The following is a 25,074-nucleotide window of genomic DNA, read 5'->3' on the forward strand; positions in this document are numbered from 1 at the left end:
AAAAAAGAAAGAAAAGCTTACTTTTACTGTGAAAATATGAGAGAAATATGAGCATAAAATGGGGTCTTAACCAGTGTGGTGTTCTTAATAAAGTGGCCAGTTAGTGTATTTTGGCAGGATCTGCTAACATTCCTTATTAAATATGGTCATACAAAAGCTGCTTCTAAACTTTTGCCTTACAGTGTGTTTTTCCTGGGAATTTGAGCATGGATCAGATCAGAATTTTAGGACTGAGAAAGAGGTCATTCAAAACACTAACATTGTGTGCTTTATATGAAAATTTAAGCCACTCAAATAATGAAACATATTGCACTGGATCACTGGATCACCAATAACACTGGATAGTGTTACTGTCCGTATGCCTCTGTTGATGCTAATAACAGTTTCTCATAATCAGTCTATAATATTTAAAGCGTGAAAGAACACAGGGCATGGTTTCAAAAGTTTTCATGCTGTGGTTTATTCTGCAGTGTGTTGTAAAATGTACAATGAATCCTGCTGATTAAATGACGAAATAACAAGAGCAGTCAAGGCGAGAATAAAAGCAAGATTTCCGATAAGATTGTCTTGATCACAAGAGTCTACAGGATAAACAACCTCAGTACTAATACAGTGTTGCTGAGCTACTCACATCGGACAGCACTGCTACATTCAACGAGGTTTATCTTAAACATGCAACAATCACCTGCTCTAAATCACTAAAACAAGCAAGAAGCAAGGAATAAAAAAAGTGCACAAGAGATCGCAAAAACATTCAAGCATTGTAGATTGGCAGTTTCTGTTAAAAGATTCACAATAAAATGGCACAAAGAGGATCAAATTAAACATAATGATTCAGTGTTGACTACAGTGAACATGCTGCTGCTCTGACAACAAAACATCAGAGAAAGCAAATACCAGCTTGGACTTTACTGACATTAATATTGCCATGTAATAGGAACAGGTCTAATCAAAGTAGTAATTCTGAATGAAGATGCTGTCCAACCCTTTGAAAACAGGAATGTAGTTGTAAATAAGAGCCTTCTCCTCATCGCTCGGTGTGGGAAAGCGGTGCTGGCTTTTCATAGCTGCAAAGAGGAGAAAAATTTTCAAACAAATGATAGATGAAGGCAAACATACTTTTTGCAAGACTTAAATATCAAGCCAGAATGATGTGGCAGCCCTGTGGTTGAGGTAAAAGCAAAACTGTTTTGCACTTGTGAAACCAATTTTTTTTTTCTACAGAGATCATCCTAGACTTGGACTTTGTGACCAGTAAGAGCTTTTTACTTAAAACTCATAACTTTCCTCATTAACATGGGAGTGTATTGGATTTTTGTGCGGCGCTGTTCAACACACACACATGTGCGACCACGTTCATTCATTCATTCATTCATTCAATATTCAATAAATAGTAATTATTTATTGTGGTCAGGTTCATGGTGGTTTAAATTTCTCATTTTTTATATTTCGGGAAACAGAACCAATTATGTTTGTTATAAAACATCACAGGCAAGTGCAAAAATACTAACTGCAGGAGTGGTCGGGGGTTAGTCAGAAATTCAGGGGTTTTGTCAGAAATTCAGGGGTTTTAAGAAAAAGTCCTTGCTTTATATAAGTATAGAATAGAAACTGATTCTCATCAACACAGTTTTAAAGATTTACCATGATACTGCAAAAAAAAAAACAAAAAATAACATGGATAGCAAAAGGTCTTCCAGCCAAATATCAATAATACATTAATAATGGTGTTCTTCTTCTTTACTCTCAAGTGCTCAGCTGCCTTTGGGCCTCATTTATTCACTGTAGAAGTAAATGCATCCTCAAAGACAGAACAGTGGTCCTTGAGGTACAATTAGCATCAAAATGTACAGGCCCTGGAGTGTACCATCATACTGACAAGACACTGAAAGGTACGGTTTATTCCCTTTTTTCCTGAGAGCACAAGTTCTTTTGCATAAAAGAAATGGATTTTAAAATGTAAGATGGTACAAATTTTTTTGCTAAATGAAACAAAATGCAACAAACCTTCAGAGACGAAGAAGCTTGCCGTGTAGAAGGAGGCTCTAATGGCTGAGATGGAGTGGATCATGCCTGGCTTGTCTATCCACTCAAATGGGCTTTTCTCGGGGTGCCACTGAACGGCATAGAACGGGTATCGGTAAGCTGCAACAAAATTAGCATGGTTAAAAGGGAGCATGGACATCGATTGCAAGGACACAGTATCAATTTCGTTCCATTTTGGAGGAACCATTACTTCTTGAAACGATCAAAAACTGTGTGAAAGTTACAAGCAGACAATTATCAATTCATTGCTTCAGTATTGTGCAAACATTTGGGCTCATTTAGAAAGATCAAATAATAGTACAAAAGTAATAAAAAAAGAGCTGGTGTGTGTGGTATCAGACTTTGACAGACATGTCAGAATCCATCACCTCTCATCTTTCTCAATGCACAGTTCCGAATCAGTACGGCCTTATTGTAAAGCAAGCTATTAAATAACTAGTTCAGAGCGGGGAGCAGCTTGACCAACAAAAGTGATACCAGATATAAGGACCAAAGATGCATGATCAAAAACCATGCGGAGAGAGTGCTGAAGCCTAACCACGCCTCCACGGACCCTGAATAGCCATGTTATATATATATAAAAATGCTGTGCCAATTCAAACTGGTTGATCTTCACCCAATTTCTGATCAGTTTCATTTTGCAAAGTGGTTCTCAACTGCAAATACATTTAAAAGGTAGGTCACCTACGTCAGGACTACTGTCCTGTTACCAGATTCCATCAGGCGTTCTCACCTTCCATGGTAGAAATGAACTCCTTCCTGCCATCTGTATTTGTGGTCAGGACTTTGTAGAATCGCTTGAGTTTGGCGTTGCGGGTAAAATTCTGTTGGCATGAAGCACATTTTCAAGCATCAAAGATTATCTGTCCACTTTACAAGCTTGACTGTTGTATTGAAATGCAATCTCAATGCTACCTGTATAGACATGCTCCAGCTGTGGAAGTTAGATGTGATGTTCTCAGATGAAAGTGAGTGAAGGAGGTCCTTTGGGAAGCTTTTGAACAGCCTGCTGTTCTGTGCTCCTGTTCAATAACAGGTAAAATATCTACATTTTCATTCTGTCTAATGTCCTGTTAATAAACCAGGCTATAAAATTAAGAATAAATGATGTGTGTATAAACCTAGATTGAAATAGAGATCAGTTTGAATGAAACAAAGTGGGTAATTCTTTCAATCATTTGTTAAAAGAATCACTGCCATGTAAACTTTTGCATTTATGTATTTTTTATGTATCGGAATCTGAATTATATGAGGAACGACATGTTTAAATGTAAACATAATTCTGTGGTTGGACTTTTTCAGGTTTATAGCAGACATTTACAGGACATTTGGAGAATGTTTGCTGAGTCTGACTATTTAAAACTTGTTAAAAACACAAGACAACTGAAAGTTGATAATGTTAGCTGTTTCCGTTTCAGACTGAAGTAACTCTTTATAAATTTGGGTAATCACACCAGAAGGACAATTACATTACATATTACATGTAATCGATAGAAATTTGTTACATTAAGTATAATTTAGTAGGAAGAGCTGGGACGTAAGAGCACTAACCTGGAGCAAAGGTGAGCGGAAGGGCCACGGCTTTAGTGTTGGTTAATGTCAGCATATTCTTGTTGCTGGTCAGAACAGTCAGCTGTTGGAAGCCTTGACAAGTTCCCCATATTGGAAAATAATCAGAGGCATCGTTGGCCTAATAAGAACACAAACAAAAAAAAAGGAACATTGACATTTACAGCAATGCAGCAAGTCGAAATGGTGAGAATCTGATTTTGACAATTGAGGGGTATTCCTCGTTCTTAAGGGAAGAGCTTAAGTTAAATTTGACCAACCAATCCCCACAGCACAACATTTTACCTAGCAAGCTAGCTTAGGAAAGAATTGGCTCCTAGTTTTAATTACACAATATAATTGTTAACCTAATTTTACCTAGCTTGCAAAGTGAGTGTTGAGAACAATAGTTTACCTCATTAGCTTGCTAGTTTAGCTTGTTAGCTTACCTAGTTAGCTTGCTAGCACACTTGGCCAATAACCAATACAGTAGTTTACCTAGCTTGCTAGTGAACTTTTGTAATCCAGTGAACTCTGATTCTAATTAAACAATACAGCGGTTTTAATGCTGGAGAGATGACAACTACCTAAATCCAGCACTGCACTATTAGCTAGATAACCAGTTAGCTTAGTTAATGTTAGTACAGTACAATGTATTGGCAAGGCTGGCAAGCTTGGCTAACGTTACTAAACTATTGTGCAATTATAACCAGCAGTGTATTTTACTAAAAGTCTCACATTATGAGGATTGCAATTAGCTTATCAAATTTCACTTAAGCTCCATCGTTGATGTGCCACTTCTGATGATGTACCGGACCTTGATTGCTAGTTCATAGAAAATCTTGGCCACTCTACTAAACTGGGACTTCTGAAGATCCACATCTCCACCTGGCAGCAACAACCTACATTATGAAGAACACAAAAATGTTTTCTGCTTCTTACTGGATACAAAATACTGCGTGGGAACCATATTTAAATCTATACAAGTAAACACTAACCCATTTATTGAGTAGAAAAGTTTGCTATATTCCTCTTCTGTCTCATTTATCCTGAAGAGAGAACATGAGAAAAAAAGAGTGAAAAAGTTAATCAGATCCAATACATCTGTAACATCAGACATATTTCAGCCTACCTTATGGGCACAACCCTGGCACCAGCCGACTCCAAATACTTCACATAGGAAGCAGCTATATAGGAGGATCCTTTGGCATGATGGTCACTTTCCAAGTTCTCTTGGGCTAAAACACCTACGAAATAAATAGACAAATAGTGAAAAGAAAATATCGGATAGCAATGCGGTCCATGTAAAGTCCCCTCAAAAAGTATTGGAACGTTAAGGCCAATTTTGTTTTTGCTATACACTGAAGACATTTGGGTTTGAGATCAAACCATGAACATGAGATGATGGATCAGAATTTCAGCTTTCATTTCCTGATATTTACATCTAGATGTGTTAAACAACCAAGAACATGACACTTTTGGTGGCAGATCACCCAATTTCTAAGTGAGCAAAGGTATTGTATTTTGTATTGTATAGTCTTAAAGTAAATTAAAGTAAATAATACTTAATATTTGGTTGCATATCCCTTGCTTGCAGTGATTGCATCAAGCTGGCGACCTACTGACATCACCAGACTGTTGCATTCTTCTTTTGTGGTGCTTTTCCAGGCTTGTACTGCGGCTTCCTTCAGGTGTTATTTGTTCTGGGGGTTTCTCCCTTCAGTCTCCTCATGCTAGGTCTGGTGATTGACTTGGCCAGGCTGACACTTTCCAGATTTTTTTTCCCCTGAAGTCCTTTGTTGTGTTGGCATTGTGTTTTGGGTCATTGTCCTGATGCATGATGAAGTTCCTCACAATTAGATTGGATACAGTTCTCCGTAAATTGGCAGACAGAATGTTTCTGTAGACTTCTGAATTCATTCTGCTGCTACCATCATTAGTTACATCATCAATAAAGATTAGGGAGCCCATTCCAGTAGCAGCTTTTGCAAGCCCAAGCCATGACACAGATCCTGAGCAGATCCTTTCTTTCTCCACACTTTGGCCTTTCCATCACTGTGGTAGAATTTAATCTTGATACCAGAACTTTTGTGGCTCATCTGTGTATTTCTTTGCAAATTCCAATCTGGCCTTCTGATTCTTACTGCTGATGAGTGGATTGCATCTTGTGGTATGGTCTCTGTTCAATGTTCAATGTCTGGTTGTTAGTACAGCAATGGTTTCTTTCTTTTGCAGGACATTCCAAATAGTTTTATTGGCTATGCCCAGTGCTTGTGCAATTTGACTGATTTTCACTCTTTTCTCAGCTTCAAAATGGCTTGCATTTTCTCCCATAGACAGCTCTCTGGTCTTTGTGTTGGTTTCTCCATTTTAATAACAAATGCTGTCTTCTGGAAAAGCCACAGTAGACATTCAGAGCTATTAATTGTTTAAACACCCGATCTAACAGGGCACACCGGGCAACAAGAAACACCTGTCAGTCACATGTTTCAAGATTTCTGATCACTTGAAAAATAGGTGGGCTAAACACAGGTGCCATGTTCTAAGTTAACACATCTAGATGTAAATATCAAGAAAGGACAGCTGAAATTTTGATCATCATCTCATTCATCTTTTGAACTCGAATCCAAATGTCTTCAGTAGTAACCCAAATGTCTTCATAGCCAAAACAACAGAATTGGACTTGCCATTCCAATACTTTCAGAAGGGACTGTATGTTGCATTCATTAGTTTGTTGTTTCAAAATGAATATTATGTGTATAATATGTATGTATATGTGTGAGATGTTCAAAACAGGTTTTGGCTTTAAAACAAATATTACAAAAAGCTCTCGTGTTTTTCCTTTACTTTTTGTGTCATCAGTTCATATTCATTTTGGGGCTAAATTAGTGAACAATCTTCAGTGACCCAGATGTCTATCAGCAATTACTGGGCAGCTACTATCAAAAAAGGTAGATTAAAGATTACTGTTAGTGCCTGATGTACTGTTACTTTACATGTATATAATAATAAAAATAGCAAGTGGGCAATGGTGTATTGGACCCATGGAGGAACTTTCCACAGGCTGCAATTGAAGTATATTTTAATCACCCAAAATTTATTTCTGCATCTTTTATGGAAACAGAATAAGGTTCTAGAGTACACATCTTAACCCGAGAACATCCTGTAGAATAGCTTTCTTATACTTCAAGCTGAAATGTTTTTCAGTGGGCAGTTTTTCATTTTTAGATTAAGTAATATTTAGACTTTTTGTTTTAAGACGAGTAGAACTACAACTGTATTCCTTAAACCCCTCTTTTCAGAATATAGTGCATTTTGTAGTCATGACTGAAAGCACTGAGGTGAATAGCCAGTGTATTCATAATATCCTACAACGCAATGCAATATGTTAGTGTCCAAATGATACACCCTAGGGAATATTTATAGGGAACTTTAAGGAATAGGGTTTGATGTCTCTATAGGGGAGTATTTCAAACACTGGCAAGACATTATATATTGATTATTATTATTTTATATTGTTCTAGTATTCCTATTGTTTTTGGACTTTTGATCTAATTCTATATTACACACACACACACACACACACACACACACACACACTGTATATATATATATATATATATATATATATATATATACAGTGTGTGTGTGTGTGTGTGTGTGTGTGTGTGTATATATATTACACACACACACACACACTGTATTCAGTCAGTCAATTTTCATAATATTGTCTCTGTACACCACCACAATGGATTTGAAATGAAACAATCAAGATGTGATTGAAGTGTAGACTTTCAGCTTTAATTCAAGGGGTTTAACAGACCGCATTAACTGTTTAGAAATTACAGCCTTTTTTTTTTTTGAGTCCCTCCATTTTCACAAGCTTCAAAAGTAATTGGACAAACTAACCATCATACATATTAGAATTATTTTTAATACTTGGATGCAAATCCTTTGCAGTCAATGACTGCCTGAAGTCTGGAACCCATGGACATCATCAAATGCTGAGTTTCCTCCATTGAGATGCTTTTGCCCGGCCTTTACTGCAGCTGCCTTTAGTTGCTGCTTGTTTGTGGGTCCTTCTATATGGTTCAGAATTCATCCTGCTTTCTATTAGCAGTCACATCATCAATAAACACCATTGACCCAGTTCCACTGGCAGCCATACATGCCCATGCCATAACACTTCCTCCACGTTTGACAGACGATGTGGTATGCTTTTGATTCCTTTCCTTCTCCATACTCTTCCATCATTCTTGGATCAGAACTGGTCAGACTTTTTTCAGAGTTTTTTTTTTTAGCAAGTCTAATCAGACCTTTCTGTTCTTCAGTGTTACCAGTGGTTTGCATCTTGAGGTCTCCATTTACTCTCATGAAGGCATCTCTTTTTTTTTTTTGTTAACAATTGTTTATTGAATTTTCTCTTTTTTTTCTAGACCAGGTAGATACAGCAGTACAAATCATGAAGGCATCTCTTGATTGTAGACTTTGCCAATGATTCATCTACCTCCTCAAGGGTGTTCTTGACTTGGCTAGGTGATGTGAAAGGGTCTTTAACAAGGAAAGAATTCTGTGATCATCCACTTTAGTTGTCTTCTGTGGTCTTCCGGACCTTTTGGTGTTGCTGAGCTTGCCAATGCATTCCTTCTTTTTAAGAACATAACAAATTGTTGATTTGGCCACTCCTAAAGGTTCTGCTATCTCTCTGATAGGTCTGTTTTGTTTTTTAAGCCTAATGATGGCCTCCTTCACTTTCATCGACACCTCTTTGGACCGCATATTGGGAGTTCCCATGAACAGCTACCAAATGCAAATGCAATACTTCGAATTAACTCCAGACCTTTCATCTCCTTCATTTGTCTGAAATACTCAGGAAACAGGCCACAGCTGGCCATGAAACTGCTTATCAGTCAATTATCCAATTACTTTTAAGCCCGTGAAATGGAGGGGGAAAAAGGCTGTAATTCCTAAATGGTTAATGCAATATTTCTGTTAACCCCTTGAATTAAAGCTGAAAGTCTACACTTCAATCTCATTTTAAATCTATTGTAGTGGTTTACAGAGGCAAAAATTACCAAAACTGTGTTACTGTCCATATACTTATGGACCTGACTGTATAACACACACACCACACACACACTTCACAATATGTAACAATATGTAAATATGTAACAATATACTGCTATATTACAATTTTATTCTATCCACCGGACACAAAACATCACAAAATGCCACTGAGAGGCTCTAGAACATTCTTACAGTTTACCACAATTACTCTACAGAAGGGTAAACAATCGGCTCAGACGATTCCCGAACATTCCTGGGTATCGATTGACGTGACTGATTCACTGAATCGGTTCTTTCAAACAAATCTATTTCAACCAATTCACTAGAGCTTTGAGTCGTTGGATTCTACAACCAGTGCGGCATTTATAAAAAAAATACTTGTTATATAAAATAACAGATTTTTATAGAGTATATTTTGGTCAGTTGTTAAGCTGTGGCAGAAAACAGGTTCTCTTCTTTGATAATATTAAATATTATACGTCCCATTAGGTGTGTTATTATGTATGAAATGACATAGCCTTTTTTTTTTCTCTTTTTTTTTTTTTTTTTTTGAGGAGAGGAGAACATTTCTTTTGGTGCCTACATGAGAATCGATTCACTTGACCATGTTAGAAAGAATTATTTAAAAAAAAAAAAAAAAAAGAACCGATTCGCTAGTGAATTAGTCATCACTGCTGTTATCATTGAAGCATTAGGCTTGAGAAAGTGGGCTAGCGGCTAAGACACAAACACACACTGAGGTCACGCGTCACCGATCACGGGTCTGGAATTGAAATAAACGCTGCATGATGCAGGCGCTGGGAATCCGCACGCCCACGCCGCGAGCGCCACACAAACCACAGCCGGACGCCACATTCACCTCAGCAGGAGGAACCCACAGGAATAACTCAAATGTGAAAAGCTCTGACAGTAACAAAGCTGTAAAAAAATAAAATAAAATAAAACAATAAAATAATAATAACCACCGAAGGATGCTCTTCCAGTGGCGTTGTCGGAAGTGCACTGGTATCCCGGGATGAGGCGCGCTCACGGGCCACGCGCGAGATGCTGTGCGCCAAGGGTTGCCAGATTGGTGCAATAGTTTCCCAGTCTGGATCACACCATGAGAGGGCTTAGTGGTCAGCACTGTGTTCTCGCACCTCCAGGGTTGGGTTTGATTCCCTCCTCCGCTCTGTGTGTGTGGAGTTGTATGTTCTCACCATGCTTCAGGGGTTTACTCCGGGTTCTCCGGTTTCCTCCCCCAGTTCAAAGACATGCCTGATTGACATTGTCCATAGTGTATGAATGTGTGTGATTGTGCCCTGCGATGGAATGGCAGTCCGTCCAGGGTGTCCGTGCCTTGTGCCCTGAGTCCCTGGGATAGGCTCCAGGCTCCCCTGTGTAGGATAAGCAGTACAGAATGGATGGATCACACCATTGTAAAGAGTCATGGGCGTGTCTAGGGGAGGGAACATGGAGTGGAATCACTAATCTGATTGGGCAGCTCGGGTGCAACTCAGTGCAGATCCGGCTGTTAATGCATTAGTCAAACTGACAGAGATGTTTCCTGAAGCATTTTTATGGATATTTCTGTAGCTAATGTTTCCACTATCAGTTTCTCCGCCAGCATAAAATCTGGAATGAACAGCCTATCTGACAGACCAGGGGTGTCCAATCTTCTCCGGAAAGAGCCGGTGTCAGTGCAGGTTTTCATTCCGACCAAGCAGAAGCCACACCCTGAGTCTACTGAAAGCCAAGATCAGCTGATTAAACAGATGGAATCAGGTGTGACTGCTGCTTGATTGAATGAAAACCTGCACCCACGCTGGGTCTTTGTGGATAAGATTGGACACCCCTGGGACAGGCTAAGCCTTGCTCTAACACACCTGATTCAACTAATCAGCTAATTAATAGCTGTGCCTGAGTGGCAGTTGATGTGTTTGAGTGGTGAAAACTCTATAATATGCAGGACAGGTGGCATTCCAGGAGCAGGGATGGAAACCTATGTGACAGGGACCAAAAAGTTTTCTTTTTTTCTGTAAGTCGCTCTTGGTAATAGTGTCTGCCAATGCATAAATGTAAATATACAATTCTGGGGAAAAAATGGACCAAGCACAAAATAGCAAATATCATTGGTCAGGAAATTAGCCTGCATTAAACAAATGCACTCCTGAGAGCTCCTGCCACCATTTGCTGGTTTACTTTTGCTGCAGTGAACTGTTTGTTTGGGGAAAAGCTAGAAACAGGGAAATTCACTTATATAGTCGTCTTGTACGCAAAGGTAAAATCATGATAATGATTAAAATGTTTGATGTAATATTAAAAACTTAATATTGTGACATTTTGGGCTTGGTCCATTTTTTATTTATTTATTTATTTATTTATTTTTTCTTTTGCTCAGGAGTGTACATAGATGTTCAGCGGTGGGGAAAATAAGTGTCCTGGGTCACACAGCATCCCAGCTCTCACTGATAACTCCTGCATCACTTGTCATTTGGATAAAGGTGAAATCTGCCCTACTTTCTTGCACTACCTGGCTCCGCCCACTCTGCTTTAGCATGTTGTTTTCCCATTACTGTAAACTTCAAGAAAATTCTCCTTAGACAATTAACCACTTATGGCTGCTTTATTGCATTGTGTTGATTTGAATGCAGTTATGCAAAGGAGATAACTAGACCTAGCTTTTGTCCACTCACTCAGGAAATTTCTCTGCACAGTCTACCAAGCCATATGTGTGTAAAATTTTCCAATCTGGCAACTATCATCACAATAAGGATGCTCGTGCATAGGCGTGATCTCAGGTGAACAAAGAGAATAAGCAATATTAAAGATAATAAATAAGCAAATATCATTTCATTTGGCAAAAGTGTCAGCTCTTTAAAATCAGTCTAATGAAGAGTGCTATATTAAGCGCACGTGTATTTAATCCTACATGTCACGTGCTCAGGTTAAAAACCAGGAGGCGGATATGGCACCTGTAGTAGAAACACAGGTTTGTGTCGATATGCATTAGATTATTTAAGCTATTTATTTATATAGAATTGTTATTTATTTTTGGTAGACCATATGTTTGAAGGGCAATAGCCTAGAGTTTGCATTGCAACTACAAACAATGTGTAAATAAAATAAAAATATGCTACATAAAGCACAATAATATACAATATTAAATGCATTGCTACTTATGTTTCAATATTTTTTAATATTCTGAAAGATATGATATTGTGCTAAAGCAGAGGATCTGATTAATAATTTAGTTGACTATACTGAATTTGCATGATCACGCGGACATCTCGCGGGGTTTGAATGCTCCTAAAGAACGCGCTTTGCATTCTGGGTACTGTCGCTTAAAAAATGGCGGACGACGTAGAACAGGTTTGTTATTTATTTTTTTTCCTTTTAAGGATGCGGTCGCTTATAACTTCACATTTAGATATTTTGCTAGTTGTAAATTTATTACTCTTTATAAACCTTCTGGTGAGAGATATATATTTTTCCAGACTGCACCAAACGGCGAAATGGTGACGGTTATAAGGTGTAGTTCATATTAGCCAGCGTTAGCACGCTAAAATGGGCTGCAGAGCCGGCATTGTTCTCCTCCCACCCGTATTCCGACAAGTCCCGCCCTCTTGTTTAGGATTGGCTAGTACTCTCTCGCGGGCTTCGTCACCGTTTGTCGTTAAGTTACACCTATAGGTCGTCCTCCGAATTGACAGGTTTAGTAGCTTATCATAGCGCAGGAGGCGGGATTTATTGGAATACTGGTGGGGGAAATATTTTTAGCTAAGTTAGCTACACGCTTTATTCAGCCATGCTGAAACTTGCAAATATATTTATGCTTGGCTGTATCTTTTAAGGCTAATAAAGTTGCCACTAATGTGAAATCGTAGCTATAAAGCTAAAATAACACATGGTAACTACACTACATAGGGGAGGAAATATTGGTTAGAATGTTGTGCACAGCAGTTGAGTGCAAAAGTTTGCACATCCTTAAGACCAAATTGTAAAGTATTTCAACAAGTGTCTTGGGTTTCATTCTGCATGATCTCAACTCGCAATAAAGGTCAAATAGTTTATAAAGATATATTAATAGTGGAAAAAAACAGTATCAGTTCAAACTTGACTCTTCTTAATGTGAGGTAAATAAATATTGTCTAATAACTCGTACGCCTTTATAACTGTCCCCAAGCTTTTTTTTTTTTTTTTTTTTAAATATCCTCTCAGTTGTAATATTTCTCTTTCCACCCACATTTTATTTTTAACATCATAAAATTCTTTTTTTAATTAATTAAATGGAAAATAACACGAAGGGTTAATTTCCTTGTTTTACACACAAATCTTGAGGGTTGTAAATTTTCGCACTCCGCTGAATATCAAGTCAAGTCAGGTGGAGTTTATTGTCATTTCAGCCATATACAAGTACATAGTGAAATGAAACCACGTTTCTCCAGGAACAAGGTGCTACATAAGAAACACAAAACTACAAGGGACTACATAAATTATACAATAAAGTGCACAAGTGCAAACATGTGCAGACAGCACAAAACAGTACAAGAGAATACAATGACTACTGGGACAGACAATGAGCATACTAAGTCCCAGTGCAGTTCTGTTTAAACTGTGTACTGGTCGGTGCTGCACTGGGACTGCACTGGGACTGCACTGGGACTGCACTGGGACTGCACTGGGACTGCACTGGGACTTACTATATGGCCAATAGGGCGACGCTTTCCAGACGCAACCAGACTTAAATTGCTGCACAGCTAATTTCAGTGTGTATTATTGTAATATTATTGACTTGTGATTTTGTCTCAATTTCTGTTTCAGCAACAGACCACGAACACGGTCGAGGAACCCCTGGATCTCATTCGGTTGAGTCTGGATGAGCGGATTTATGTGAAAATGCGGAATGACAGGGAGCTTCGTGGAAGACTACACGTAAGAGAAATGCCTCATCAGAGTTTTGTGTTAAACATACCACAAACTGGTAGAATGGTGTGAATGGGGAGTATTTATGGCAGTATTGTTGTGAACTGTGATAAATGCTTTGACAACTAATACAAAATTGATAGGTGAGGAAATTAATACTCAGAAGTGAAATGTAAATAAATGAATAATGGGAAAGTCTTAACCTGAAAAACATATTTAACATCAAAGTGTTTCAAGGTTTTTTTAAAGTCTAGGTACTGACTGTCAGATTTTAAGTGTTACTAGAGAGAGTATAAGCTCACACTTTGTAAATCTGCTTTAGGCTTATGACCAACATTTGAACATGATCCTTGGGGATGTGGAGGAGACAGTGACAACAGTGGAGATTGATGAGGAGACGTATGAAGAAATTTACAAGGTGAGCAGTGTGTATATTGTTAGATGTTTGCTTGTAACGAGCATTCAAGGATGTAGGGTGTGTTTTCTATTACATATCCAAAAATAAGAACCAGTAAGGTTTTAGTTTGAAATACAATTGAAGGAAAAAAGGAAGTATAGTAATAGTGAAAGTGACTGCACTGTAATTTTCAACTTGTCAAGTCATGTGGCTTTATTGGCATTTGAACCATATATAGCTAGTTAGTACACAGTGAAATGAAACAACGTTCCTCCAGGACCAAGGTGCTACATAAAACAAACACAGAACTACAGGAGCCTACATATATTTACATAAAGTGCACAGTGCAAACGTGGAGATGGCACAAGACAGGTAGGTTAAGCAACTTTTATATTAAGTAAGGTAAGCAGACACCAATACCAACTTACTTAAACAGAGCTTCACTGATAATTTCTCAATTCAATTCAGGTGCATAATCAGTGTAACTACAAAAGAAACCCCTGCATGTGTGATGTGGTCCATTAATTTGATTGACAGTCCAACAGTGCTGATATTCAGTATAACAGCACTGATACATTTCACTGTATATATCACTCCATTTGTCTGTGTTCACCACTTAAAATTCCAGTTCCAGCAGCACACTTGTATACACTCGCACACACTCCTATACATTTACACTCACACAGTCACACACACTCATACATGTACATACTGTTACTACACTTACTACGGGCTGTCAGTCAGTCTGTGTTGCACGGCAACACACCGTGCTGTATCCAGCTGTGGCATCTTTGGGAACTATTTATGCTGACCTAGCAAAAATAAACAAAATATTTGGCCATATTGTTTCAGAAATGTACTCGATATTACTTGAAATTAATTACTTGTTTGCAGAACTGTTATATAAAAGCAATCACACTTGCAGTCATGCTGTTGTAATGAATATATTTCATAACCCAATTATACTCTCATTTGAGCATTTTGATGTGCCTTGAGATTCCTGACAAACAAATAAGTGCATACTGTTTCTATCTGAAACTGAAACATTGCACTTGGATACCAATTCTACATGATCTCTCTTGCATATCCATAGACCTGTGTTAGCTACCCTTGTTAGCTCAGTTATTACAGACTAAATATGGGAGCACATGTTCAGAAATCATTGGTCATGAGTATTATCTTATTGAGGAACTGATTAAGTTGAAATTAATCTCTTATCTCCTGTTTTGTAAATGCATATCCTCTGTCATGTAAGTTCAGTTGTTTAAATGCAGTTAGGCCTGTCACGATAATTGCGTTATCACTCGATCATTTTTGCTGACCTTGATATGCGTGTAAACACAGTGGGCAATGTTTGTTTACATAAGAATAAATGCCACCAACATTTTAGCTATTCGCTCTGCTTCAGTCCTCTCACCTGCTCTAGGGATGTCAAATTAAAATTCGAACTTCAAATATTCGTCGAAATTAAGATAAAAATGCACACTGGAATGAAAAACTGTGCATTTGAATTTAAGATGTGTAGCAAGCACTAGCACAGATTTTAATTAAAATATACTGCTGAAACAATGACAAGCAAGATATGACAATGCACTAACAATGTTTTTTTGAAGAAGAGAAAGCTAGAAACAATAGTTCTAGTGTTTCAAATTATCCAGTCATAGTCAGTAATGTCAGGGATTGACCTGCTTAAGCTGCGTGAGCTGAAGCTGAACAGTGGATGAACACACGTAAACTGAAGCGCTGTACTAGCGGCTTAATTAACTTGCCCAAATGCATCGTATACACACGAGTTTAATCAGACATGTACACAGTATAAACATATTACAGCTTGCTTGTGCACAAAATGACACGAATGCACAAGTGAACTTGAAGTTACGTGACACACCAGGTAGATTGGTAAGTCACAGCATAAAGAATTCACAATATCGTATTACAATACTGTACTCATTGTAATGTTATTACGTTGTACCGGTGACTAATATTCGATGCAATTTTTGTCAGATTAAAATTGACTAAAATTAATAAATATGAAGAAATACTGACTAAATTTAAAAACAAAAACTATAACTAAAAACAGGGTGAAAATTAACACTTGAACTGGCTTGAGAGCCTAGGTTAAATCTTTTGATTTTATAATTTTATGCACTTTAGTTAAGAAAAAAAAGCACTTTAACAGCCAAGTTTGTTCTTTGCAATAAACAATAAACAGTATAATGTGGCTCTGTTCAGTTTGTATTTATTTGTTGCGCCCTCTTGTGGACTGTTAATTTAAAAATCTGGTGTGGTGTTTTTTTTTTGTTTTTTTTTTTTTGTTTTTTTGACATTCCAATGTCTGAATATTCTGAATTAAAAGTTCATTTCTCTTTGAAAGGGTGTACAAACATTATTATGCTGCTATATTATCATTATATCAGTGGCATAAAATGCTCTTAAAATGACTATTGTTTATCGCAGTTATTTCTGGGAGAATATATCGTCCAACAAAAGTATCATGATCGTGACAGGCCTAATTTCAGTCTTCGTGTTTCTGCAGTCGACGAAGAGGAACATTCCCATGCTGTTTGTCCGTGGAGATGGAGTCGTGCTAGTCGCTCCACCGCTGAGAGTCGGCTAAGCTCTGAATGAAAGACACTTTGGACTGTAAATTGTTATGAATATTGGCTTTTTTGTTTGGTTTAACCACAGATTTGTAAAGTTTTTGTATCTTTAGTTGAAAAGTGTCACAGACGTTAATATCTGTGTTACATGGTTATTAGATTGCATCTTTCAGTTAGCCACTTGAAGCTATTATGGATACTCCTCCATACGTGCTTCAATTTAATTCACAATAAAACACTGATTTCTTTCACTAATAATTTCTGATGTGCAGTGATTTGCTACAGTGATATTTCCTGTTTACAAACCTATTTAGCAATGTAGTAAGTAGACTGGTAACTTGTATTGTGCATTAGTAATAAATGTAGAATCTGATTTTCGCTTTATATTGCAGTAGTGGCCAGAAGGTGGTGCCACCTCCACATCTATTTTCAGTTCGCTTCACCATTAACGATCTTGCTTAACGTTAATTCTGGGTCCAGAGTGCTCGTGTCCAGCATGTGTTGTTTTTTTTTTTTTCTGTTCCACTATACCCTGTACCTGTTTGTTAATTAGCTGATGAGTGGAAAGCAGCAAAACAAAAATAAGCAGGGTACTGTACTGAAAAACAATAATTTATATCAGTGATCTCCAGCCCCGTTCCTGGAAGTCTACCTTCCCACAGGCTTCAGTTTTAGCTAGTTCACACTGTATCTGCTTAATAAAGGTGTGTTCAACTGAATTTAACCAATGCCTTTAGGCTGCTGGTGTAGAGTTTCAGGTAAACTTGTAGGGCTTTTCTCTGTAATTCCTGGCTATGGTAATCACACGCATGCTCTGACTGAAAAAATGATAGTATATTCCTTTAAGAAAGAAACTTGAGCTCATTTCCCATCACAACGTGTTTTGTGAGAGTGATGGTGTATTTTATTCAAAGAGTGTCCTTTTGGTTTTCCCACAGCCTATATATACACATCTGGCTCGATTCTACTTTCAACCAGATATAGATCAGATTCGGGAAAGATGGATGTGAGTTTGTCCCCGAGAGGACCTTCATGGAAACCACAAAATCTATGAATAGCATTTTTTTTTTTTAAGTATAAGAAAATGAAAGAAATCCCAGAGGTTGGTAGTTTTCTGTTAATTGAATAAATAGAAAATGTATGCAACCCAAAAAGGAATTAAACTATGAGAAATTGTAAATACATTAATCATTGCAGAGTCACTTTACTGGCATCATTCTTGTGTGGAGACACAAACGTATGTCTGAGGGTGTTGGCTGCGAGGTGTGCGATTGCACAATGCATAACAAACTGTGAAGTAGAGAAAGCAATAAATAAGAGAATTAAAAGGATCATAAATTCCTGGTAATTTAAATAAATTAAATTCAACTGTAAAAAAAGTCAATAATGTGAAAAGAAAGTGGTTGGTTTGTTTGTTTTCTAGTTTATATACACTCACTGTCCACTTTAATAGGAACACCTATACACCTGCTGATTTATGTAGTGATCTAATCAGTCAATCATGTGGCAGCAGCACAGTGCATAAACTCATGCAGATACATGTCAAGAGCTTCAGGTAATGTTCACATCAGAATGAGGAAAAGGTGTAGTCTCTGTGACTTTAACCGTGGCATGGTTGTTGGTACCAGATGGGCTGGTTTGAGGATTTCAGAAACTGCTGGGAATTTCACACGCAACAGTCTCTAGAGTTTACACAGCATGGTGCGAAAAACAAAAAAACATCTGGTGAGCGTAGGGTTTGCAGGCTGAAACACCTTGTTTTGACCAGACTGGTCTGAGCTGACAGGAAGTCTGTAGTAACTCAAATAAGCACTTTTTGCAACCGTGGTGAGCAGAAAGGCATCTCAGAACGCATCGATCTTTGAGGTGGAGGGGCTACAACAGCAGAAGACCACATCAGGTTCCACTCCTGTCAAACAAGAACAAGAATCTGAGGCTATCATGGGCATAGACTCACCCAAACTGGTCAGTTGAAGACTGGAAAAAGACCAGATGATTTTTTTTCTAATCTTCAACTGTCCAGTTTGGGTGGGCCTGTGCCCATTATAGCCTCATATTCTTGCTCTTGGCTGACAGGAGTGGAACCCAACGTGGTCTTCAGCTCTTGTAGCCCATCCACCTCAAGGTCAATGTTTCGTGCATGCTGAGATGCCTTTCTGCTCACCACGGTGGCAAAGAGTGCTTACATGAGTTACTATATCCATCCCGGCAGCTCAGACTCAAAAATTTCCTCTGACCTCTCTCATCAACAAGGCATTTCCGCCCATAGAACTATTGCTCCCTCAATGCTTTCTGTTTTTTTTTTTTTTTTCACCATTCTGTGTAAACGCTAGAGAGTGTTGTGTGTAAAATTCCCAGGAGATCAGTTTCTGAAATACTCAAACCAGCCCGTCTGGTACCAACAACCATGCCACGGTTAAAGTCACAGAGATCACATTCTTCCTTCATTCTGATGTTTGATGTGAACATTAACTGACGCTCTTGACATGTATCTGCATTATGTTTTGCATTGCACTGCTGCCACTTGATTGGCTGATTAGATAACTGCATGAATGTGCAGGTGAACAGGTGTTCCTAATAAAGTGAACAGTGAGTGTATATAACTTCCTAAACTAGTTGATGATATGCCAGATGCATACCCAGAGCAGATACTCTGTTGCATCTTATCAAATTACATGCATTTATGAAAATTATTTAGCTGAAGGCAACTAATCGGCCTAGAGACTAGTTACAGGGTTGGAGACTTTAGCCCAGAAAGGGAAGAGTTTTCATACTTTAATTGAGCTTTCATTTTATTTACTCACACTACTCTGATGAGCAAACTGACAACATGACTTGTTTTTTGATGACATTAACAATTTTTAAAGACAAATAGACAGAGAAGTATGTTTATTCTCCACTTATCAAATTTAAACAGGTGCGTCTCGTCTGTTAAGAATCAATGGTACTAGTCCAGAGTGGAAACATGAAGTGCCACACCCATCACCAAACTGTCTCTATATATCCGTAAACTAATAATTAATGGTTAAGCATTAAAAGGAAACTGTTGTCAACTTTCATTCATGTTAGTTGCTTATCCAGACCTGTAAAAAGGAATATTATGTGCCTGAAACTTTGCAGATTTTTAGGTCATCACCACTGTCCTAACCCGTGATTACTACTTTCCCATCTGCATTCTTTATTCTGTTGTTGTTGAGCAGTGTGTCTTGAGAACTGCTGCGCTGAGAATAGTGCACCACCCAAATAACATCCGGTCAGAGGTGGTCCTGTGGTGGTGGCTACATTCAGGAAGTGTACAGTATACCTACAAAGTGTACTGTATATATAACACTATAAATGATTTGATGTAAATATGTTTAGGAGTTCAAAAAATGTTACACACAGAGACCTTAGAATAATAAAATTCTGATTTTCTTGGAAAAATGAGTTTGAAAAATGTTGTTTGCATGCCACTGGATGTGCGTGAGAAGTGTTGCACCAAAATATTGCTTTAAAGCGTAAAAAGAAAATGGCAAGGTTGAAAGGTTGTATCCAGTTTGACCTTATTTAGAGTCAACACGTTATAGCTGAAAATATTAAAATCACAGAATTGTCAGATATAATCTTCTAATTCCAGTGTTCCAATATTAAAATATAATTAATGGAGCAAACAGGAAAAACCTCCCAGAAATATACTGTTACGTCTCAAGAGAAATATTGAAATAGCAAAATATTTCCTTAAATAGCTCAGTTAAGTGTTAGTTATGATCCATATTATCCATATTAAATGTGATTTTTTTTGACTAAACAGAAAGACCTTTGTAGTCGATAAAAAATGTGTCTAGATATTCAAACACTTTCCTCAAATGTGTTATTTCTGTAGTCGGATCCAAAATACAGAAATATATCACCATATCATTATCATTGGTTAGGACAATTGCGTAATAATGTAGATGAATATCGTGACATGAACCAAGCACTAGTATTTGGCTTTGGTCTTGCTTTGCTTCAGGGCTGAGTTATACTTCCGTGAGAATGTTTGTGTGAGCACGTCAAGGTATAATGGGGTGAAGTCTTCATACTTGCACGTCTTGAGCGTCTCAACTACAGTTGTGATCATAAGTTTATATGCGCCTCTGAAAATGTTAATAATTAAAAAAAAATAAGAGCGATCATAAAAATTGCATTGTTTTTTATTTAGTATTGCCCTGAATAAGCTATTTCACATAACAAATGTTTACATATAGTCCACAAGACACAATAATAACTGAATTTACACAAATGAACCAGTTTAAAAGTTTACTTACACTTTATTCTTAATACTGTGTGTGTTACCTGGATGATCAATGACTATTTGTTCCTGAGTTAAACTGCCTACTGTTCTTCAGAAAAATCCTCCAGGTCCTGCACAGTCTTTGCTTTTCCAGCATCTTCTGCATATTTGACCTCTTTGACCTTCCAACAGTGGCTGTATGATGTTGAGATCCATCTTTTCACAATGAGGACAACTGAGGGACTCATACACAACTATTACAACACAATACATTAAGAGCCAGGGGGATGTAAACTTTTGAACAAGATAGTCAGTGTTATTATTTTTAGCTTCTGGGAAACATGTAAATATCTTGTGTAGCTTCTTAAGGGCAGTACTAAATGAAAAAAATAAAATCTTTAAACAAAATAATAACAATTTAAACCAATCATCCTGTTTGTTGTTTTCTGTAAATAAATCCATTTTGCAATAATGTGTTCATATCATGAACATGAAATGCAGGGAAAACCTGATCTACTTGCTCGTGCTGTCCATGTGAGTTTTTTTGATAGAGGAGACATTTTATTAAAGACAACAGCCTCAGAAACAACGTGTGACTCTGTCTAAACTGCAATTTTTCAAAAGAATTTTAAGTTGTGAGCTATTATATATGAGATTTTTAAAAGACTACACTTTCAAAATAACGGTTGGGGAGCATGAGCACGTCTCCAGCCTGTAGAAGACATTAACTACTGGATATAATAAAGGAAAATTTAATTGGTTAGACTATATTGTTTAATTTGAGATGTCTTTAAAACCCATGGAAGAAAGGTACATTTCCGGAGACGCAACTGGACACGCCTCTATGCCAACCAACCAGCGGTCACCTGAAGGCCAGTGGACACACAACACCGCAGATACATACGGCAGGTAGCTTGTGAAGGACTGCATGTGAGAACGTAAAAAGCGGCTCAGCGTGCAATGCTTACCCATAAAACACACCTCTGCATAAATACAGGAGTGTAAACCAGGCCTCACTCTGACTCAATCTGCCTACAGGGTTAAAATGACTTTTGAAGAATTTCAGTTTACTGCTGATTAAGCCATAGTTGTTATATGTAAAGCCACATTGTACCATCATTTTGTAGATCAAAGATATGACTAAGGTTATTTACCAACTACAGAGATGACTAACAAATGACTTACAATATTAAGACTTCATCATTAAGACAAGCCAGTATTTGTTACATGGCACTGTTCCACTTTAATAATTTATTAACATAGATACAAGGTCAACCTGAAGTTGCCATGCATATGCAAATATATGTCCTGTACACATGTTGCACTAATTTATTGGCTGTTTCTCATTTTATCCAAGAATTCTTGCATTTTGTGTTTCAATGATGCAAGGCATACCGATTCCATTACAAACAGAGAGCCAAGCCTCAGAGAAATGTCAGTTATCAGTTTCCAAGTAAACATCTGCAGGCTAGCATTCAAACAATCACACACGTAACAATAATTAACTGAAATTACTAGCTGATAGTAATTACAGGGGACGATAAATCTTAGTGAAGCTAATTTCCCTTCAGCAATTTACAGTATATTCAATTGCAAACTGTAGTCATTCATATTAAGTGGTGAATAATTTTACTCTATTTTACTGTTTCTATATATTTATATATATTATAATGTGATACACATGAAGCTTAAGAATGCAACAGAAATATACTTTCTTGTGATAGAGACAGGAGTCACTCTATTTTTTTTCTGTGTTTTCTGTGTATGTCTTAGAGTTGCAGAAATTAAATTTACATTTACATTCATGGCATTTGGCAGACACCCTTTACCAGAGCGACTTTTATCTAATTAAATAACATCACATTTCAAATTATTGTAAAAGTGATTTACTGCATTGGCCAACTTTATACAGCATATTCATCAAGAGCTGCAAAACAAACAAACAAACAAAAAAAACAGGCAATTAACCAAGTTGATTACATGCCCAGTCCTTTCATTTCGTTCATTCATCTTTAGTAACCACTTTATCCTGGGTTGCAGTGGATCCAGAGCCTATCCTGAAACTACTTTAGGGTATTTATATTGGTATAGCTAAACATTAACAGTATAACTATCAGATATCATTAATGCAGTATGCCATCTTATAGGTAACCCCTTTGTTTAAGGTAATATAGAAGGAATGAAACATGATGGGGCATGCTGTACAATGACGGGGTGGTTCGATGGAGTTACTGCCCTGAAGTTGGTTGTTTTCCAATAAAAGCATATACCCGAAGTATTTTATTCCTCTAGTACTACAGCAAACTGTCAACTGTCAACTCTGTCAAAACCTAACAAATCTTAGTTAGGTTTAACGTTGTGAAATGTCCACTAAACAAGTTAGTTCCTATATTTACTTATGTTCTTGCAGTCTTTCTCTCACCAGCCTCTCTTTTCTCTCTAAGTTCATAAGACAGAAAACCCACAGCTTATCATGTTATAGAGAAACTGCAAAGTACAAAGTCCTCACTCCTTTAAAAATGCTAATTTTCCTCACAGAGAACTTCAGCTTCGTATTACTTCAACAATTACATACAGTATGTTTATGTGGATCGCCCTCCATACAAATCCCTGAGGAAGTTGTTACTATAGAAACAATAATATATTAGAATGATCTCATTAATATGAAGTTGAAATTTCCCTTGCATCGGGAACTACCGTCAGAGCTGCTGTTATAGTAAATTAATCAACACCTTCTGAGCAATCAGATTTGAGAATTAAACAGTGCTGTGATACGATAAACAATGAACATCTGATATCGGCCAGTCAGTTATAGCTGTCTTGGGTTGTACAAAGACATAATTTGTTTTCTTCTAAAGAAGCATGTCTAAGATTAGAGACCAAGGAGATTTTCAGCATCTTCACTGCGTTGATGGAATCTGCTACAACCTTGAAGTGGAATGGACATGATCCATGACCTTTGCTGGAAACTTTCTGTGTTGCATGCATTAAACAGTGGCTTGCATTGCGTTTGTAGGGTTACAACCGGAAATGGATTTAATTGGGATTATACATCATGTCATGAATTGGCAGAAAAATCTACAGTATATAGTTCGGCTAAATTATTTACAAATGAAAAACAAATGTAAATTGTTATTGCACAAGTATTTACCCTTGTTGCTGGGAAACGCTAAATTAGTTCTGGAGCAACCAGTTACCATCAGTTACACAATTGACCTGCATACAATTAAAATGTCACATGATTTCAATAAACCTGTTACTGGAATTCCTGGACAACTGATCAGGCAACAGCATCATGAACAGCATCATGAAGACCAAGGAGCGATCAAAACAAGTCTGGGACTAGAAATTCTAGAAAAGTATCAATCAAGGTTTGGTTATAAAAAAAAGGTATCCCAAACGTTTAAAAATGGAGAGAATATAGCAAAACTGCAAATCAAAAAGGAGATTTGTCAGAAAAGCAACCAAGAGTCCTATTTTCTGTACATTCATGATATAATCTACAGTATAATCCACAATTAAATCCATTTCAGTTCCAGGTTTTAACACTACAAAATGTGGAAAAGTTCAAAGGGGGTGAATAATTATGCAATACACTGAAATTACAATCAATCGCATAGAAAACCATTAATGTTCTGTAATAATAATGAGACCCATGGTTTGCAGAACAGACAAAAGTATGCAGCTGAGGTAAATGATTTTTCAATGCTGAAAGAGACTCAACAGATGCAAAAACAATGCAGGCTGATAACCTGGCCTCTGCTTCCGTATCAGTGCTGGATTTCATCAGCTCTGCTTTTGAATGTCGCTTATTATTAAACTACACAGGAAGCATGGAGCCGAGAGTGGAGCCACTGAAGGAGAGGCTTGTTGAAATGTTAGGGTTACATGTGCCAGCAGTCATTTACTGTTCCTGTGAAATATTAAGCACAGAATAATGTGCTGGAATTCAGATGTACCATCCATTTGCCATCCACAGTAAATTTAAAACACATACTTTATTCAGAATTAAATATTTATCCACACATCATGCTTATATATAGACCTACTAATTATATACCCAGTGTATGTTATCTTGAGATTCCAGTCTTCCCAGATCTCTTAGGTCAGGTTTGTAGATTTACTGTTTTGTTGTTCTCATGTTTCTACCCACGATATCCAAAATTACTAGATGGTTTGTGGTTTATCCTCTTCAGGCTCCACATAATGAACAAACGTCCCAACATCCCATTTGGGTTGATACGCTGAGGTTTTGGATA

The 25,074-nt window shown here is 37.4% G+C and overlaps 2 protein-coding genes across 4 annotated transcripts; one reads left to right on the forward strand and one right to left on the reverse strand.

Annotated features, from left to right (window-relative positions):
- Positions 1-444: 444 nt before the first annotated feature.
- Positions 445-10,000, reverse strand: zgc:171566. Its single transcript, XM_026932785.3, has 9 exons — positions 9,414-10,000; positions 4,727-4,841; positions 4,593-4,643; positions 4,412-4,496; positions 3,598-3,736; positions 2,962-3,068; positions 2,780-2,870; positions 2,008-2,145; positions 445-1,067 (listed from the first exon to the last, which is right to left on the reverse strand). The coding sequence occupies exons 1-9, from the start codon at positions 9,514-9,516 to the stop codon at positions 946-948; spliced, it is 951 nt and encodes a 316-aa protein (XP_026788586.1). The 5' UTR covers positions 9,517-10,000; the 3' UTR covers positions 445-945.
- A 586-nt stretch (positions 10,001-10,586) lies between these two features.
- lsm3 (LSM3 homolog, U6 small nuclear RNA and mRNA degradation associated) lies at positions 10,587-16,821 on the forward strand. 3 transcript variants are annotated; one of them, XM_026932457.3, is made up of 5 exons: positions 10,587-10,678; positions 11,042-11,144; positions 13,465-13,575; positions 13,889-13,984; positions 16,500-16,821. In XM_026932457.3, exons 1-5 carry the CDS (start codon positions 10,635-10,637, stop codon positions 16,578-16,580), a joined length of 435 nt encoding a protein of 144 aa, XP_026788258.2. In that variant the 5' UTR covers positions 10,587-10,634; the 3' UTR covers positions 16,581-16,821. The 3 variants fall into 3 exon arrangements, with proteins under 3 accessions (XP_026788258.2, XP_053083230.1, XP_026788260.1); XM_053227255.1 differs by lacking the exons at positions 10,587-10,678; positions 11,042-11,144 and adding an exon at positions 11,558-11,632; XM_026932459.3 differs by lacking the exons at positions 10,587-10,678; positions 11,042-11,144 and adding an exon at positions 11,894-12,012.
- Positions 16,822-25,074: the final 8,253 nt, after the last annotated feature.

The sequence above is a fragment of the Pangasianodon hypophthalmus genome, chromosome 20 (assembly GCF_027358585.1).
Source record: "Pangasianodon hypophthalmus isolate fPanHyp1 chromosome 20, fPanHyp1.pri, whole genome shotgun sequence".
Lineage (NCBI taxonomy): Eukaryota > Metazoa > Chordata > Actinopteri > Siluriformes > Pangasiidae > Pangasianodon > Pangasianodon hypophthalmus.